The 18671-nt window shown below is 39.3% G+C and overlaps 1 protein-coding gene across 2 annotated transcripts in view; it reads left to right on the top strand.

The window, feature by feature from the left end:
* Positions 1 to 656: 656 nt before the first annotated feature.
* PRDM5 (PR/SET domain 5) overlaps positions 657 to 18671 on the top strand; it is a 197110-nt gene continuing 179095 nt past the window's right edge. For both annotated transcript variants that reach the window (XM_064510639.1, XM_064510640.1), the window contains exons 1-3: positions 657 to 1077; positions 6514 to 6597; positions 16610 to 16732. In XM_064510639.1, the coding sequence (XP_064366709.1) occupies positions 985 to 1077; positions 6514 to 6597; positions 16610 to 16732 (300 nt within the window). In that variant the 5' untranslated portion in view covers positions 657 to 984. The remainder of the gene's footprint in view (positions 1078 to 6513; positions 6598 to 16609; positions 16733 to 18671) is intronic.

The following is an 18671-nucleotide window of genomic DNA, read 5'->3' as shown; positions in this document are numbered from 1 at the left end:
GTGCAGCCAGGGATGCTACTCTTCGAGTCACTGCACCTGTAAATACTAGCAGGAAGGTTTTTCGGCATGTATTTACAAGCCATGTGAGTAATCCAAGGTCTTTAAAACCTGGGTTTGGATTTTTGTGCTGAGTGAAGCCCAGCTGCCCACCAGGCTTCACAACCAACTCCATGGCTCAAGTTTGAGCCCTACCACTGCCAGCTTACCTCTGTCCTTTCACACCTGCCTCTATGTTGCAGCAGTGTGGAAACCAGACTGAAAAGCCCAGATGTTGATAAAAGCTGGTCATCAGAATGATACTGTATCACAAGGCCAGGGGCAGGTGAGGAACAGCTAATTACTCTGGAAATGCAATCTAATTTATGGGTGAGGAAAGCGCTTTCCTGCTTCTCTTCTCCCCTCTCCACACTGCTGCTTAGTTCAGTGGCAAGAGACACGAGAGGCCACCCCTTACAGTGCCCGTGGTTCGTCTTCAGTGCCGGAGCTCTACACCCGCAGCAGCAGAAGCCTTAGAGGGTTCTGATTTTACTCGCGATACTCGCGACAGTATCGGCCGCGGTAGTTTAAACCCAGCGCCCGCCCCGCCCGCACAAAACGGCCGGCCAACGGCCCGCGGGCGCGCGCGCCCCTCGAACGCTCAGCCCCGCCCCGCCCTTCCCCCACGGCAACCGCCACTAACGGTCGCTGCCCCGCGGGGCTCGCGCGCGCCCTGCAGCCGCCCCGGCCCGGTCGCCCGCCCTCGCCGGCGCAGCCCCCCACCCCCGGCCGCGGCGCCTCTGCCCGGCCGCGGCGGGCGCCTAGCAGGCGGCCTGGCTCCTCCCCTCTTCCTCAGGAGCAGGGAAAGCCCCGCAGCCAGCCCCTCTTCCTGCCCCCCTCCTCTCCTCTTCCCCCCTTCCCCCCCCAGCCCCGCTCGCTCCTGGTGCAATGGAAGTCCCCGGTAATCCTTCTTCCCGGTAACAGGCAGCGGCCCCGACTCAGTGGAAAATGCTGGGCATGTACGTGCCGGACAGGTTTTCCCTGAAGTCGTCAAAAGTGCAGGACGGGATGGGGCTCTACACGGCCCGCAGAGTGAAAAAGGTGGGTGATCGCCCCCCTCCCCCTCCCGCCGCGCGCCCAGCCGTTGGGCGAGCGGGGTAACGGCCGCCTGTCCCGCCCGCCTCGGCTCGGCTCGGCCCGGCGCGGCGCGGCGCCGCTGCCACGTATCACAGGAGAGCGGGGCGGCTCCTTCGCCCCTCGCCGGCGGCCGCGCTCAAACTTATCCTCAGCCCCGCTTTGTCGGTGCTGCTTCCGCCCGCCCGCCCGGCCGGGCTCCCTCTCCTCGGGGGAGGCACCGCCCGCCCCCCCCCCCGCCACCCTTCCCGGATCAAAGGAAGCCTCCCGGCGCCGGGCCGGGGCGGTGAAGGGGCACGGGGGGAGGGGGGACAGCGGGCCGCTGCGCTACCGCCCGTGGGCCCGGCCGCGTCGCCCAGCGCCCCGTGGGGTAGGCGGAGGTTGTGTCTGTGGGGCTTTTCCCCGTTCCCCCTTTCTTTCATTTTTAGTTTTATCCGTGTTTATTGCTTTGTTTTGAGGTGGGTAAAGCTCCTCTGGGTAAGACTGTTTTCTTGATGCTCGCCTTGCTGCAGACCAAAATGCACCTCTGCGGGGTAATTACCCATCTGTCCCTTGCAGGCTCCTGTCACTTGGCTGCACCTAGAGCATGACAGGGTGGGTGATTTAATTCGTTGTTTCGGGATAGTAAAAATGGGCCTGAGAAAGAGATGATGCCTCTGAACTGCAATTATCTGTAAATCTCTCTTACCCAAGCAAGTCATGTCCCTTGACACTTCCTAATTGAATTGAAAATCTCTCGATTATCTAAAATTCCAGTTGCTCGTAATTATTCAGGCGGCTTGTTTGAACAGCTTACTCAAGCAGTTAAAGACATACCTTAAATTCTTCTGCGTTAGTATAAACCTCTAGTTGTTTTATACATTTTGCTTTGCATCTTTGTCCCACTTTTGCCTCTGAGTGGTTTCAGAGGGCTGCCTTGTAATTGTGGTGTCATTTCATCCACAAGGCTAAGATACCTTGGGGTTGGGGCTTCTCACCTTTAAGATCCCACCTAGGAAGGATCTCACCTAGGAGTTAATGGGAGAGGGGAAAGCCAAGCTTATTATCAGTTGGCTTAAATTTCCCCCACTGAGATTCAGAACTTTTATTTGTAGGCTTTGGGAGTTCACATATCAGAGGCAATTTTAGACTACTAGCATGCATTAATTCCTGGACTCTCCAAAATAGAGGAAAGCTCACTGGAATTATCACCTGCATACTAACATCAATTCTGAATGTCAGTGCAGAATGCAGTCTGACTCTCTCTTCCTTTATGTTGTTGTAAAGTGAACTTTTAGAGCTGTGCACGAGTCAAAGTAGAGCCTCTTTATTCTTGCCTGATTTCTTCTGTGTTGCAGATGTCACTTAATGATGCTTTTGAACTATACTTATGTATGGCCAAGGTATATGCTGTCAGCTTTGGCCAGCATAGCTCTTTGCTCAAGGATGTGAGAGAAGAGATCTGCCTGTGTAGCTAAGCCAATGTGGGCTCCTCATACAGGATATCCCAGTAGAACTGTGTTGTTGCAAGTATAACGTTTAATACATTTGGGACATAGAAGGGAAAGGCAGAGGCAGTTGTAATTATGAGGTATGTCCCTATTAGGAGTATGTAGTGCTGGTGTCTGTTATGGACTTGGCTTTTGTTTGGGAGTGAATCCTCTGTCCTGGTAGCGCAGACAATTTTGTTATGCAGAGCCCCGATCAGAAGTATGTGTCTGACAGGCGGACTTTACTCTCAGTAGGATGAGGAATCAGCTCTTGCATCGCTGTGGGGGAACTGGGCCCTGTCTGGAACAGGTATTCCTGGAAACACTTAGAGACGTAAGCATTGCGTGTGGCCACAGCTGTTCAAAGAATGATGGATGTGTAAAAAACACAATTAACACATTGGATATAAATAGACTCTGTGTTGCTCTTTCCTGTAGAAACTAAAATCAAATCTGAAGTGCTCTCACCATTTCCTCTTGTCCAGTAGTAAGGCAGCAGTACTACACTGTTAAATAATTCCTTCGAACTTGGATTGGGAGAAGATGTTGAATATGACACTAATTGTGAAACAAGATCTATGTTCCTGAGTAGCAAATACTGCACCATTTTCTCTCTGTTGTTAACACACATCTGCAATTGTCTTTATTGAAAGTAAAACATTTCAGATAATCTTGTAATCAGGAATTGCAGTAACAACTCTGCAAATGTTAAGTAATCATGAAGTAGACCTCTGAAGATTATGGTATTAGTGAAGTTTTGGTAATAATGTATTTTGAACTGCTGTTACCTGCCATCTGCTTTCGTGCCTTCAGGCATTATGCCATGTTTTCAAGCTTTTGTCTGTAATCATAAAAGATGGAAACTTTTTTGTTTTGTTACCTTAACAAAAGCTGTGATAGTCATGTAATTTCTTTTCTCTAACAGCTGGCCTTTGGTTACAGCACCAGTATCCTAAGACTCGGTATAATTATCAGAGAGAGCTACTACATTCTTTCGTGTTTACTGGGACTGGAACAAGATTAGTCACTGCTGCTTTCCTGAAAGCAGCTGTTGAAAGCAGCTTTTTTGACATTTGAATGATGTGTCTTTTGTATTTTGTATCGTTTTTGTTGTTGACTGTAGACTAGGTTGCATAACTCAGTTTTATTGACTTTAGAGAAAAGTGAAGTCGTAGTGTGGTTTTGATCAATATGTGTTGGTATAGGACAACATGTCTATTAACTAGGACTAGTAAATGCATATATAGATCTGAAGAGAGTCCTCTGAAAGGCTAAACGGATAGACTTGTAACATAGAGTTATCCCCATGGACCTTTGTGTTACCAGACATCAGGTTTAGTGGTCTCTAATTTCTGTTTTCTATTCAAATTTGAGAAGCTTTAAAAAATGTTTGTAAGTCTGAATCACCAACTCCTTGTGCTAGAATCACTTCTCATTGGAGGTGGATGTCTTGCCACTTGCTTTTGCCATTGTTTTGAACTTCTAGAGGGTCTTAAACATATTGCAGTAGAAATTTATTGGTTTGGGGCAGTCAGGGTAGGAATCACGTATGGTATTTCTTGTTTTGAGTCAGTATGCACTATTAAGCTGTTGTGTTTCACTCAGAGGTGATATGTGCTTCAGTAATGGGTAAAATTTATCTTGTAGATGCTTTGTAAGGTATCTGAGGATCCTTTGGATTATAAGGATGAAAGTATTACTGAGGTGAGGGTTGTGGAAGCCTTCGAAGTACTTCAGGAAGATAATTCATCTCTTTCTACCCACTGAAAAAGTGTTGTTCTGCTGTTAAAAAAGTGACTATGGGAGACTAGCTTTTTCAGGTTCCTTATTCATTATGTCTTCAAATGAGTTCTGTATTAACTTCATAGAGTTTTTTTTCTTTTTACAGAGCTAATCTAGATTATAGTCAAACAAGCTTCTTTTCATCTTGATAATTGCTGTGAGTAATGAGAGGTTCTGCAGATGTAATTACATCCTCCCTTAGAGCTCAGCCGTTGCAGTGAGCTGCTTTCCTTGTACCAAAACTACTTTGTGCTTTGCAAGTGAATGGAAGAAGTCAGGTCAGCCTGGCAGAAGGTGTCTTCGCTGTCTCCCCTTCTCCAGAAGGGGAAGAAGAGCTCTACGGGAATGGGCATACCTACCCTTTACTGAGGCTAAATAGGACCATTCATTTCCAGGGGAGAATTCCTGTGCCACCACCTCGTCTACTCCTCAGCCTTAACCTAAGCAAACCATGCAACAAGTGGTCTCCAATGTAGTATCTGCATGGCCCCTGTTAGATAGCAGTGTGTTTGCTGGTTCTTAGTATAAGCTGAGAACACAGACAGCTGAAAACATTGAATTGCATTGGCCTAGTTTTGCCTTTGTTATCAATAAGATGAAAGAAGGAGGAAATTTCAGTTTGGATATCAAATCCCAGGCTTTGTGGAGCTGGCAGGGGAGAAAACCCTGTCTCATTTGATTAGCAAAATGATGAAATTCGGTATGGAGATCAGTGAGCAGTGAGGGATGTGAAACCCCATAGTGCTAGGTTTTATTGTCGCTGTTTGCCTATTTCTGCATCTCCATTGCTACTCCAGGCTCCAGTTGTCTTCTGCTGTTCATGTCTTTCTGCCTTCTTTTTTGTTGCTCTTTCTAATGGAATATTCCTTGTGCACATTTTAAAAAATTGGTCCTGAGTTTTTACCTTCTTGTACAATTCCAATTTTCTTTTCCTTTGTTTATTGCCTCTTCCATACTTCAGGTTTGATTTTAAATACCAGGATTTTTTATTTGCTTGCTTGTCTCTAAGAGGAATCATCCTGGAAGTTTTCTATTCCCCTTCTTCCTCTCCCCTCTACCAGGAGGCAATTTGTTAACGCTGGAGAACTGGGAAACTGTATAGCAGGCTGTCCCTGGGATATGGAGTGTGCCTGGGGGAATGGACATGTAGACAAGATTGATATTTTTGTTAGCCAAAATACTATATTTGAAAAGAAACACCCTAATTTTTATCATATAGTTATAATCTGTAATGCATTCAAGTACATAGAGCTTTTCAATCTGAATACTGCCTAAAGGAAAATAGCATTCTGCATTCCAGTTTGTTGGGTTTGTCACTGCAAGTAAAGAGAAAGGGAGAAAAAAGTTAGGCCTATGTAAGGAGAAAGTCCTAGTTAATTAATTCAGCCTGCTGCTAATGTGACGTCTGTGAAGGAAACGCCCTCAGAAAACCATGCTTTTGGAGGACCATATCAATGGATGCTTTCACAGCATGTGTTATGACTAGCAGGTGGTATAATATTTTAATTTTGTTTATAAAGGCTTGATTAATTCGTAGAAACGTGCATACTCCCTGCTTTTTTAAATGAATCTCTCAGTACGTTCAAAACCTAGAAGCTATTCAGTGTTTTGATTTGTGGCACTTCAAAAAATAGCGTTGCAAATGATCTTTCAAGTTAATCTAATGTAAACTTTGTGGTTGCCAAATACTTTACATTTTAGTAGGATGGCTATTGCAAAGTGCTTCCTGAAAACCTTACAAGAAGATATAAGAAATTTGACTTGTAAATTTCAGCCTTATTTAAAATAAAGAAAAATGCTATTTGCCACAAGGAAAATAAATATGTAGAGGAAAGGTATGATCCTAAGAGATGTGCAAAGCAATGAAAAGATTTGGAAAGCCTTACAAAAATCATGTGGTTATACACTGCTGCTATAACTGTTTATAGGTCAGTCAGTAAACAAATTTGAAAAGTGGTGCCCGAACTTGAAGTTGAATCCTCAAGGATGTGCACCTTTTGGGGAGACAGGCATTAAGACAAGAAAATTGTTCTTTTCCATTTGAAGCTAAAATTGATAACTTTGCTGTAGTTTGGTATATCACTTGCTTTTTTCACTAACTCATTCTATTTTATAGTCATTCAATTTATTCTCATTTCTAATTATTCCGTAGGGTGAAAAATTTGGCCCTTTTGCAGGGGAGAAGCGAATGCCTCAGGAACTGGATGAGAACACAGACTGCAGGCTCATGTGGGAGGTGAGTAGTCCGAAGTGACATCACACCTAGTAAAAAGTGTTCCCAGAATTAAGTCATTACTATAATAAATCCTTTTTTCATAGCTAAAGGAACTGTAGCTAGATTTTGTACTTGTTGTTCATTTCAGAGTATGCTTTTTTGAGGGTAAACTGACTTCTTTAAAAGGGTAAAGAAATAGCAAATGGTAGTTTCTAAGGAATGAAGTGTGAAGAACATCAAGTCGAGAAAAATAAAAAAAAATGTGAAAAAATAGTGAACATGTGAAAGTAGTTAAAATGATTAAAATTTTAATACAAAAAGATGGTTACTGATGTTACTGAGATACTCATTTATGGTGACTGACAAACGTCAGATCATAGGTCCCCTCAGTTATAAAATAGAACATTCCCTGCTGTGACACTTGTGTGAAGGTTTAGCAGTTGTATAAGTGAAGCTTTAACATTCTAGTAACATTTATAATGCAGTGAATAGGTGTAAGATCTTTAGCAGAATAAAAGCTTGGTGCTCTGAGCAGATGAAGGCATCGGGAATTTCAGGACTGTTCTAAAATTCTCGTGTATTGGGCAGAAACAACAGTTCATGTGCTAGACCTCGTAATCAGGACCTTAATGCATGCCAAATTCTCTGTCATAGCTGTGTTTACCTGTAGCAAAATTCTGCCTGCATTTACCAGTTGAAGAGATGACATCCTGACTGAAAAATACTTGCAATAACAAAACTGCAACTTGTTCAAAAACGTGTTTTTCAGTGCTTCTGTTCTGTCTTCCCAGTCTTTCTTTTCTGATGTAGTTCTTTGAACAGAATTCCCTTTAGTGCTTTTCTTTTTTTTCAGCCAGTTTCCATCAGAAGCATATTTACTCCTGTTTTTTACTGTGAGCAGGGGACTCAATTCCCACTCCTTCAACTTTCTGAGGTTAGAGGTGAAAAGATGACTAACTTGTATGTTGTGTGGCACTGTGCAAAAAGGTTTATATTTTACTTCTTTCTTAAAGCACTATCTGTACATTTATTACAAGAGAAATGTTTATTTGAAGAAACCTCTAGCATTAACATCACTGAACTGCTTATACAGAGAGCACAGTATTGACATGGTCTTAGCACAGCTAAAAATAGGTTCTACATAGTGGAAAGATTTGTGAAAGAATGCTAAAAGCCCATGTCATTAAACCCAAACTCAATTTAAATCCAGTAACAGTGTACAGAATATTCTTAGATGATTGTTTACTCAAGTGTATGGATCCTTGGTCCTTTCTTTTTCCCCTTCCCTTTGAATCACTCTCTCCTTCTCCCCCCCACCTTTTTTTAAGTCTGTGGGGTGTGCCCAAAACATCCACTCCCAGAGAGGAGATGTGGATTTGTCCTTTCCTTGTCTCCTTTGGTTACATACTCAGAGAAACTTGTTTCATTGTCTTTGTTCTCAGCTGAAAACAAAACGATACAATGTGCTTTTATTATGAATGTTTGCAGAAAACAGTACATGTTAACATGCCCTGTCTCACTTACCTTTTCATGAGGCTTCTGCAGGTTATTTTAAATCAATAAAATATTTGAACTAGACCAAGGATTTTAGAATGGAGGGTGGGTGGATTATAGCAGTGAGAAGGCCTTTTAATTTATGTTGCTTGGAAAGCCATATGATTTTCCAAATGCCTCATTGCTGATGATTAAGTGGAATTTGTCCTTTATAAGGCAGAAAATAAAAGTCAAATACATGTATTTACTGATGACACTAATATGACCCCATCGACAGCAAACCAGAAAATTAGTTTTTTCTGAGCTGTTCTAAGACCTTTTCATAATATCTTATTGTAACCTAGTTTTCAGAGCCTTGAAAAGATTCCTGCATACCAAATTTTACGACTTCCTGAATGTTTGAACCGAACTTGTTCATGTTTACTGAAGTTGATCTGAATGCAATCTTTACAATGTAATTTAAATCATGCTGAGAGTAGTCTTAGGTTGAAAATCAAGACCAGGAATGCAGGAGGTAAAAAGAAGTTGAACAGTCCAAGTGGATGATTATTCCAGAGACTGTGGGAGGCAGTCATAGCAACTAGCCAAGTTTGTGCATATTCAACTGTACCAAATATATTAAAAATAACTATTTTGATGACTATTGGATGAAGGTACAGTAAAGTCTGACCTCACAGTCTGATAGCAGTCAAAAATGTGCATTTTCGGAGAGGACACCTTTAGAAAGAAGGCTAAAAAGTAGAAGTTCTACATTTTTATGGGTCAGGTAAAAATGAACATTGCTGCAACAATATTTTCTTGGCATGTGATGCCTACGGTCTCAGCTTCAATTTTTTTGGAAGATTCTTCTGTAAGGAATTTTACCACATGCCTTTCTAGTGGTCTGTGATGTGGTCTTCTGTGATCAAGCTATTCCTTTTTCTCTGAGACCAGCACTGTGAGCTGGCATCTTTAAGAGGTTACATTGAGACGGAATTGTACCCATTACGATTTTTTTGGTCCTTTGGAAAACATGTAACTTAGAAGCAGTTTTAAGAAGTTTATTTGTGTCCAGTGATTTTGTTAAAATAAAGTTTGGAGAATGTTAGAGCTTGTGATTAAATTAAAGGTAGCAGAATGCCATTAGTCTGCTTATAACTTGCATAGTTTTGAAGGAATCAAAAGTTTACAGTTGCTCATTCAAGGGACTCTAGAAGACTGAAACAAAAGGATCCTTGATCTTGCTGTTGTCTTTGTCAAGGGTTACATGCCGAAATTTTTTATTTGCAAGTAATGTGAATGAAAAAACTTTGCTTACAATATAGTCAGGAATAATAATTAAAAAAGCCAGCAAAATATCCGATTGGCTTTGGGTTTCTCTCTCTCTCTCTCTCTCTCTCTCTCTCTCTCTCTTTTTGTTTTGTGTCACTGTTATCTCTTGGACTGAATTGGGTGTTCTGTGGTTAAATATGCAGCTAGTTCTGGTGTTGATTTGAGAGTTAGTTCTTGATTTTTAGTGTCCTACAAATGCCTCGACTAAGTAGTGTCTTGTTAATCTATATTAGTATTATACTTGGGCTAGCAATTTTAAATTTATATGTATTTGCATGAAGAGCAAGTGCTTTGAGGCAAGAATAGAATATTCTTTAGGCATTGAATTTCACAGAAGTTTTTGCTTCTGGAGGCAGCTAAGATTTATTGTTTTCTTCAGGCTGTGAAGGGAAGATATGTGTTGAATTTTTTTTTATTGTCCCAAACCAAGAAAGTGGCATTCATTTCAATACCACTGGATTGCAGCAAGCATACACTTCTAGTGATGACTTCGGCAAATGTCCAAATGAGGAGGACTGGAAAGACTTGGTCCTTTTCCAAATACCTTGTCATACCATGAAGAAATGTTGATCAGGATAAGAGGGCACACGCTATGCTGTGTAACACTGAATGTTGCATATTTCAGGTGTCGTTTCTGTCTATCTGCCAAGGTTATGTTTTCTTCATTGCTATAAATTAAATATGAGCAGAACAGAAACATGCTAGAAGTCAGTCTTTCTATGGAAGCTAATGCTCATGTTTATTTACGTTAGAAAATGAAATAAAGTTATATTTCTACTACTTAATGATCAGTATTTTTGCAGTGACAACTGCTTTCAGTTATATAAACTTGCCCGAAAACCAGCAAAGTCAGTGGAAAACCTAGTGTTGGCTTCGGCCAGCTTTAGATCAGAGTACTTACATGTAAGATTGGGGTATGAGAAGTCAAGCACTATAAAATAATGGAGTTTTGGTGTTGTTGCTGGGGTTTTTTGGAGGGGACCTTGCCAGTAAAATATGTGGTTCTGGTATAGGAAGGCTTTTATGTACAAGACATTGAGCTGAAGTATGACCTATATTTCATGATAAAGTAAATGTTTTTGAAGAATTTTGTGTTTATTCTGAAGATTAAGCACCAAATTTCTGATATTACATTAGCAAAATAGTCTTTATTTTTTTCTAAAAGAAGATTAGCTTAGCAGTCCTTACCCTTTAGGTTATATTTACATTTAAAATTGTTTGTTTGTAATGTTTTTGTGTAGATCTTTGTTTAATTTTCAAAAATGTTTTTCTCGTTTCTGAGACAAGTGCATCTGGAGGCATTTGAAAGCAAGTTGCTTTTAAAACAACTTTGGCAAGCATATGCTTAGATATTGATGGTGGAATTTCCAGTGGCTTTCACCTCAGTTGCAAGTTTGTTCCCTAGATTTTAAGTCTTATTAAGTACCTCCCAGTGGGAATGTATGGGTGTCCAGAGTAGTAATTAACATTTCTCATCACAGTTTATGTAGCTAAGTTCTACTGATGAACTATTTTAAAGCTTGATCTAGTCATCTTTATTCATGCTAAGCCTATGACTTTATATTACTGACTTTAATGACTTTTGGAACAGGCCATTGAAAGGAACACTACAATGATCTTTTGGTCCTGGTTGATACTGATATCTTTAGGACTTGGAAGAAATTACTTCTGAAGGTGATGGAGAATGTTAGCCTCATATCTTCAGTTATGTGGTTTCTTCAAGATATTAAAAAATGCGTGCTGATAGGCTGAGGTGCTAGTATTCTAATTTGAACTTGTTATAGAAGATCAAACACATTTTGTTTACGGAGATATGGGTATCTTTCACAGTGGGTGTGGAGGTTGATCCTTGTGAAAGCTCTACAGAATATTTGCGCAAGTTTTAAGAATGAGCTTTCTGAACAATTCTGTCTCTAAAAGGGTCAAATAACATCATGCACTAGTTAGAGCTTCTTTAGTACAAATAACTGTTGCTCTGTATTTTAGCTGAAGAAAAATGGAACTTGTCCTCTTCATCTCATTTTTCAAGTGTTACTTTAATATCTTTTGCAGCAACATTAAAATGTTCTGCAGTGAACTCCAAGGGAGGTCTATGAAACTCAGGATGCAGAAATATTGCATCTGGTTGTTTTATAACATCAACAATAAAAATGATGTTTTCAGCTAATCAAAAAAATTGGAATGCAGAAAACAGTGCTTTTCTTTACATGGTTGTTTGAATGAACATTTTTATTTAGATTTATAAATGTTTAGAAAATGGTTTCCAGAAAGCAAGCAGTCTGTGTACTGCCTTCAGCAAAGATAACCATCTGCTTATTTTTAGTGAAGCTTTTTTTTTTCCTTCTTCTCTTGCCAGGTGTGTATGACACAGTGTTTGCAATTGCACTCATGAGCATTTTAAAGTAGTATACCAAAATACGTGACAGCTTTGGCGGTATTTTGAAAATCTGGAGATAATTTTATTGCAGGATAAAAGGCTAGTAAATGAAGTAATGAATGCTATTGATGGCCATTGCATTATGCATTATTTAGACCTCTGTAGAGTTTCATCTGGTAGCTTATACAGTTGCTAGGGGCTCTTTATTTTCCCCTATTACTTTTACAGTGATATGGCATTTATTAGTGTGATATAATTCAGTGATGTCCTGGTTGATATTGAGGCAAAACTTCCTTTGGCGGGGGGTAACAGTGAATGTCAGGTGTTTTATCTTGCTGTAAAGACATTTGGCTAAGTTAGGTCAGTAACACCACAGAATCACAGAATAGTTAAGGTTGGCAGAGACCTCTGGAGATCATCTGGTCCAACCCCCTGTTCAAGTAGAGTCCGCTACAGTAGGTTGCCCAGGACTGTGTCCAGTTGGTTTTTGAATATCTCCAAGGATGGAGACTCCACAGCCTCTCCGGGCAACCCCTTACAGAGTTCAACCACCCTCACAGTGAAGAAGTGTTTTCTGATGTCCAGATGGAATTTCCTGCATTTCAGTTTGAGTCCATTGTGTCTCGTCCTGTTACTGGGCATCACTGAGAAGAGCCTGGCTCTGTCCTCTTTACACCCTCACATAAGATACTTGTAAACACTGATAAGATCCCCCCCCCCCCCCCCCCGAGCCTTCTCTTCTCCAGGCTGAACAGTCCCAGAATACCTTTCGTGTTAAGTCTCAATAAGATAATTCTCAGGTGCACTCAGTTTGAGGCGTTCTAGTGCATGCTTTGGATATCTGTATGCATTTTAGCTGTTGAATTGTAGTGACTGACCAAATACTAAATGCACTGTAGTAAAATGGAAAATGTCTTGCTATGGATTCTCATTGGGGATTCTAGTGGACTGTTATTAGAGAGAGCATCCTTTGGGACATGCTCCAAATTTCATTTCAATGTAGTAATAATTTGATATGGATGATATTTAGATATACTTACTTTAAACTGAAAATGTACAGCCCAGCCTTATTTAACCACTGTTATTACCTTGTATTGGCTTTCAGTTTGAGGAATATATTTTCAAAGCAAATGGTCTTTTTGTTTGTTTAAAGAAATTTTTTATTGATAGAGTTTGAGAATCATTGCCATGATGCTCAAAGATCGGCTGTGCATTTAGGGAACTCACAGAAACCTATTCAGCCAACCAGTGAGAAAATAAGTGGATAAATGTTGCCCATCTAGTCTAGGTTAAGTACAGTGTTTTTGACTATATTTTTCGTGACTTTTCTTTCTTCACATCTGTATGTTTAATGTAGCATTATTTCTTTACGAGGTGAAAAAAGCAATAGAAAATATAACACACATCTTCAAGGAATTTATCGTATTCTTTTGTCAATAGCTTCCTTATGTGTTAAGTCTTTGCTGTATATTGATACCTCTTCATGCGTAGGCAGATACTGCGAAAGCACAGTTGGGATGAGTGTGAAGCACTGAGATGGATATAAATTCTTCTGATATAACTTCAGGGTTAAGCAAATGAAGAAGAATAGATGAAAAGAAAGGTAGTGGAACATAGAGTTTTATAATAGGATCTTGATTGTTTCTCTTTGCCACCTAAGTCAAGAACTGATGAAAACCTTTGCAGGACCTGCATGGTGGGGGTCTCCAACCTATGCTTTGGGTAGCTGTTCCTGAATCACAAAGCCATTACCTTGACTTCAATTACTCAAAGATGTTAATCTGCGCTGTTAACCATTATCACCAAAAGTAATGTTCTGCTCGGCAGGTTACATATTTAGAACTAGATGATTATTACAGTGTAATCAATGCAGCACATCTGTAATACTTGGTGGACCTTTTCAGGAGGTAAATATACCATTAGCATGCATTTCTATGTGAATTTGGAGCTTTTTTGGAGCTTTCTTTTATGGTTTGATTGCGTTCTTTTTGCTCATATTCCTAGTGGAACTAACAGTTTCAATAATGAGTTGGCATTATTTCCAAATGGAATAGTGTAAGATAATATTATTTCCAGGTCAAAACCTGCATTTATATATAGATGTTTGACACTGTTCTCTGTGGTATATGGTTAATCTGGGGGTTTGAAAGTAAACTTTTAAAGTGTGAAATATTGGCAGCTTTTCATGATGTGTCCCTCTTAAGATAGAACATCTTCCTTGGAAGGACAGTAATAAATTTTGAAGAATTTTATTTGCAGAACTATGGTAAGCTTTTTTGTTTTAATCTGAGAACAACCTGCTGTCATCAGCTATTATTGTAATGGAATATGTTTTTTCTTCCTAGCAATATCTTAAAAGTTGAGGTAGTTTAAGCAGTCATACTGAAAACATGTGATAGTGCATCTGTTTGAAACAAATACAGCAAGAATGTGAGCAATTTAAATGCAAAGCCATGATGACAATCTGATTTTGGTCTTGCACAGGGGAAAACCCTAGTTCTTAGAAAATACCTACAGTGGACACTTCTTGTTGACAGATAGAGAAAATATGTTCCTTATACAAATAAATCATAGGGAATAGTAGTGTTGCAATATGACCTTCTTTCATAGCTTTGTATCCTCTATCTCAGAGGAGCTTTAACAGATATACTATTACAAAAGGCCATTTTTTATCTGGCAAAAGTGGCAGCTATATTTTGTCATCAGTATTTCTTTGTGTTTTGAGAGGGAAGAAAGACTTGGTTAAAACTAAGTTTCTATTTCTAGTATTTGCATTTTGTCAGTGTAAGCTGAAATTTGGGCACAGTCCTAAAAATACTATGGATCTGTAATGATATCCAGAAGTTCCTTATATGGGAACAATATCTCTTGTTTGTGAAATTCTTTCTTCAAAATAGTGGCTAGCAGAGAAATATTGGACAATTTGCTTCATCTGGTGGTACAACTGTCAGTCAATATTTTTTGGAAAGGTAGATTCTACTACCATTGGTGTTCTGAGTGTAAAGTGTTGAATGCCTCGCATACTAGTTAAGTTTGTGATGCTTACATCTGTTTCAGTTCTACAGGGCAGTTTTTTAAAGTGGTTTCTTCACTTAGTGAACAAAACCCAAACACGTTTGTTTCCCATTCTAAATAATTTACAGCCCTTCACCTACATAGTATGCTCATTTCCTGTTACTGAAATCATCTCATATTCTGATAAAATTTCAGCCAAGCATAGTTTAAGAGTGACTGGTATTTGTTGAAGCTACATATTTAAACTTCCTTTGAAGACATATAATGTATATGAAAGATGTCTAAATGAGCAGTAAAATAGGAGATACAGAATAGGCAAATGCAATTATATTGGTCCTGGATCTAAAGAATCTCTTGAAGTGCTAAAGGACCAGAAAACCGTAGAAGACTTGAAATAGAAATGAGGAATGTAGTTTTCAAAGAGTGGTTTATAAGTTTCTGGGAAGGATAAGATTGTCATTAGAGCAGTAAGAGGTAACAGTAATGAAAGCATATTTACTGGATTTGGAATTTGGATGAAGAAGAAAAGATCTATTTGATGATAAAGAAGAAAGAACAGGTTTTACTGACAGAGTAATGGGATAGCAATAGAGGTAGAGAGCTGATAATTCACGTTGGGCTTGGAAGCTGTTTGAGAAATTAGTATAATTACAGAAGAGGGAAGCTGCAAACAAAGACAGTGGAAAAGGTAAGTTCAGATTTGGACATGCACTGTTTGTAGTGGTTGCTGGTTAAAGCTGAGATGCTTCTGGAGATGGTGAAACTATATAGAAATAACTAGATTTGGGAATTGGCAATAGAGGGGAATAGGGTTCTCTGGAGAGAGAATACAGTGGGCAAAGGACAAGTTAATCTGGAACAATACGAAGTCTGAAAAAGAAAGTAAAGGATGAAGAATTATCAAGTCAAAGATCACTGAGATGCAAATATGGAAATGGGTGACTGCAGGAACATAGAAACTCAGGAGGAAGAGCCTGAACTCGGTCTTGGAAACAAATGGTGGTTGAAATAGCATAAAATTAGAGAAAGTCCTATTCCTTGTGTTTAGCAGAAAATTATTGCTGGTATTGTCTGAAGTGTCAGTAGAAGAGAAACACAGCCCAGTAAATTGATGAGCAACTTAGAGAATGCATGTAGGTTACAGAAGAAAATGGTCCACTCTTGGACAGTATTTTGGAGAAGGAAGATGGGACAATCATAGTGAGTTGTGAGGAAGAGAAAAGGAATTGGAAGCAGGTGGCTTTCAAACCTAAGTATGTAGGAAGTAATGAGAGACGAACCGAATGATAACAGACAGGAGGGCATGAGGAGAAAGAACTAGGTAGACTGTAAGAATAAAATGCCGGCATCAAAACATGCGAAGGAGGAGAACTCAGGAAAACTGGAAAAGGGATGATAGGGTTGGAAGGGGAAAGGACCTCAGATTTTATCAGTTTCTGACAAGATCATAAGGAGAGGAGGATTTGAAGGAAAAAGGGGGAGGAAAGGACATGAGCAGGAGTAATGATGCAGTTGGATTGGGGAGATCCAGGAGTCAGTCATAAAGCAGAGATAATTAGTTAGTAAGGAAAAGACTAAGAGAAGAGTGAATTCAATAGAGGAAACTGACACCAGTTGCTGAATTTATGAGTTGCCCACCTATTCTGAGGTAAATGTGCTTACAGAAAAAAGTGAATGGGCACCATAGCTGGGAGTACCTGTTGAATTCAAGATTCACCTGCTGAGCACCAACATGCCTTAACATTTTATGTTTTTGTGTGTGTCTGCAAATGCTTGTGTTTGTTTGGTAGGTATTGTGAATAGTTTTAATTTTGCGTGTTCTTATTAATGTTTCAGGTTCGTGGGAGTAAAGGTGAAGTCCTTTATATCTTGGATGCAAGTAATCCACGCCATTCTAATTGGCTGCGTTTTGTCCATGAGGCTCCATCACAGGAACAAAAAAACCTGGCGGCCATCCAGGTAGATTTGGTGGATTCTTACCATCTGCTTCCTGTTTCTAATTTAATAATTTGTTCTCCTATTTAGTCTTTATCTCTTTCAGTAAAATTGCAGAATGTGAGGACCACAGCAACCATGCTGCTTTCCCTTTCCCAGCTTTCTTAAGCACAAGAGTTCATTTTCAATAAATGTGATACCAAAAATAAGACATTGATAGGATGAAGGACTGAAGAGGTCCGTATTTAGAACCTGATTTTCTTTGAAATGTTTGCGTTAATGCACTGTTACAAAATTACTCTGAATCACTTAATTTCATGTATGGAATTCCTAATTCATTACTATGTCTGCTGGTTTATAGTAAAATGAACAGTTTATATTAAAAAAATTCATTTACAGAGCACTTTGTTCACTGTTGCAACAGTAGTTTAATTTTCTCACTACAGCCTGATTCAGCCAGGTTGTTAAGTGTCTGCCTGAATCCAGTTGTGTTATTTTCATGGTGGAAATTAAAAATATAGCTATGCACTTAGTTGAATCAGGACTAGTGAAGCGTTTAGAAGGCTAGTTATGTTCTGTGCTGAAATCAAATGTGGATTTAGGTGTGAAGAAAGCAGAATCATGTCTCTGCTTTATAATTAGTTTAAAATTTATTATAAAAGTATAACAAGTTTGAAAACAACCATGATGCTTAAAATAATCTAGTAGAAAACAGGAGAGAATTGAAGGATTTAATTATCTGTTAGGTTGATCAGGCAGTGCTTGAGAATAAGTTAATAAAAAAAAATCTTTTTCTAGTCTTAGCTACAGATATGAATTTATCCAGTCAGTTTATTTTTATATGGTAATGTAAAAATGGCATTCTATGGTAATGACTTCCACTGTTTTGACTACACATTGCGTGAAAAATGCTTCTGTTTTTCTTTTATCGACCTCTTAATTTCACTTGATTCCTCTTAATCCTTGTATGACAGTGAATAGTTACTTTGTGTTCATATTTCTATGCTGGCCTTGATTTTTAGAGAGTCTTATTATATCCTTTCCATCTTATTAGACAGCTCTTTTTTCAAGCTGAAGAATCTTACTCTGTTTAATCTCTCATTTTCTGTAAGCATTCTGTTACTTCGCAGAACAGCAACAAAGATGGTGATACTTTTCTAGTTCTAACTATTGTGCTTTCACAGCTTATGAAAGAAATGAGCTATCTGCATATTTATCTTTAACAGCTCAGTTTCAACAGTCAAATAAATTCCAATACCACGTAAGTGAGAATTGCATAGATATGTTACATTTTTTTTGCTCAGAATGCATACTTGCCAAAAAAGTAGTTTCTATTTGCTATTTTTTCCATTAAAAAAGGGAAAATTGAGAAAAAGAAATATTTATCAACATGCCTTAAGATTATTATTCTGCTTTTTCATTTTGAGATGACTTTTTCCAAGATTTACCTGCAAATCTTTGACAAAAGAATTAAAAAAGCTTATGTTTTGGGGGGCCAAACAATATATTTAGGTTTTTGCTTTGCCAAGAAAAGAAAGTTCATTTCAGATGAAATAAAACAGAACATAATCTTTATTTAAAAATATTAGATAGAAAAAATATATTTGTAAAGCTTCAGCATGTAGTTCTGTTCTGATGGATTACTCCTGCCCCCCGCTCCCCTCTCCTCAGTACATAATTTATTGCACTGAGCACTGGTAAATTCAATTTCTGTGTTGATGACCTGTCCAATTCCTTAAACCTCCTGTTCACCAAAGGGACTGTTTGCTTATTTGGATCTTAAGCAAGCACTGCCCAGTAAGTTTGCTCTTGCTGGTTCCCCCTCTGACCTGATACCAGCCTCCCTCTCCATGTTCCAGATGTAAACATTGCTGTCATTTCCATTCTACTGATTTATCTCCTAGCACATCTCTTCTCCATGGCATTTCTTCCTTTGTCACAGTAGCTGACTGCTACCAATAGT

This window comes from Dromaius novaehollandiae, chromosome 4 (genome assembly GCF_036370855.1).
Source record: "Dromaius novaehollandiae isolate bDroNov1 chromosome 4, bDroNov1.hap1, whole genome shotgun sequence".
Taxonomy (NCBI): domain Eukaryota; kingdom Metazoa; phylum Chordata; class Aves; order Casuariiformes; family Dromaiidae; genus Dromaius; species Dromaius novaehollandiae.
Note: the sequence above shows the minus strand (reverse complement) of the source record. Positions and strands in the feature narration are given on the sequence as shown.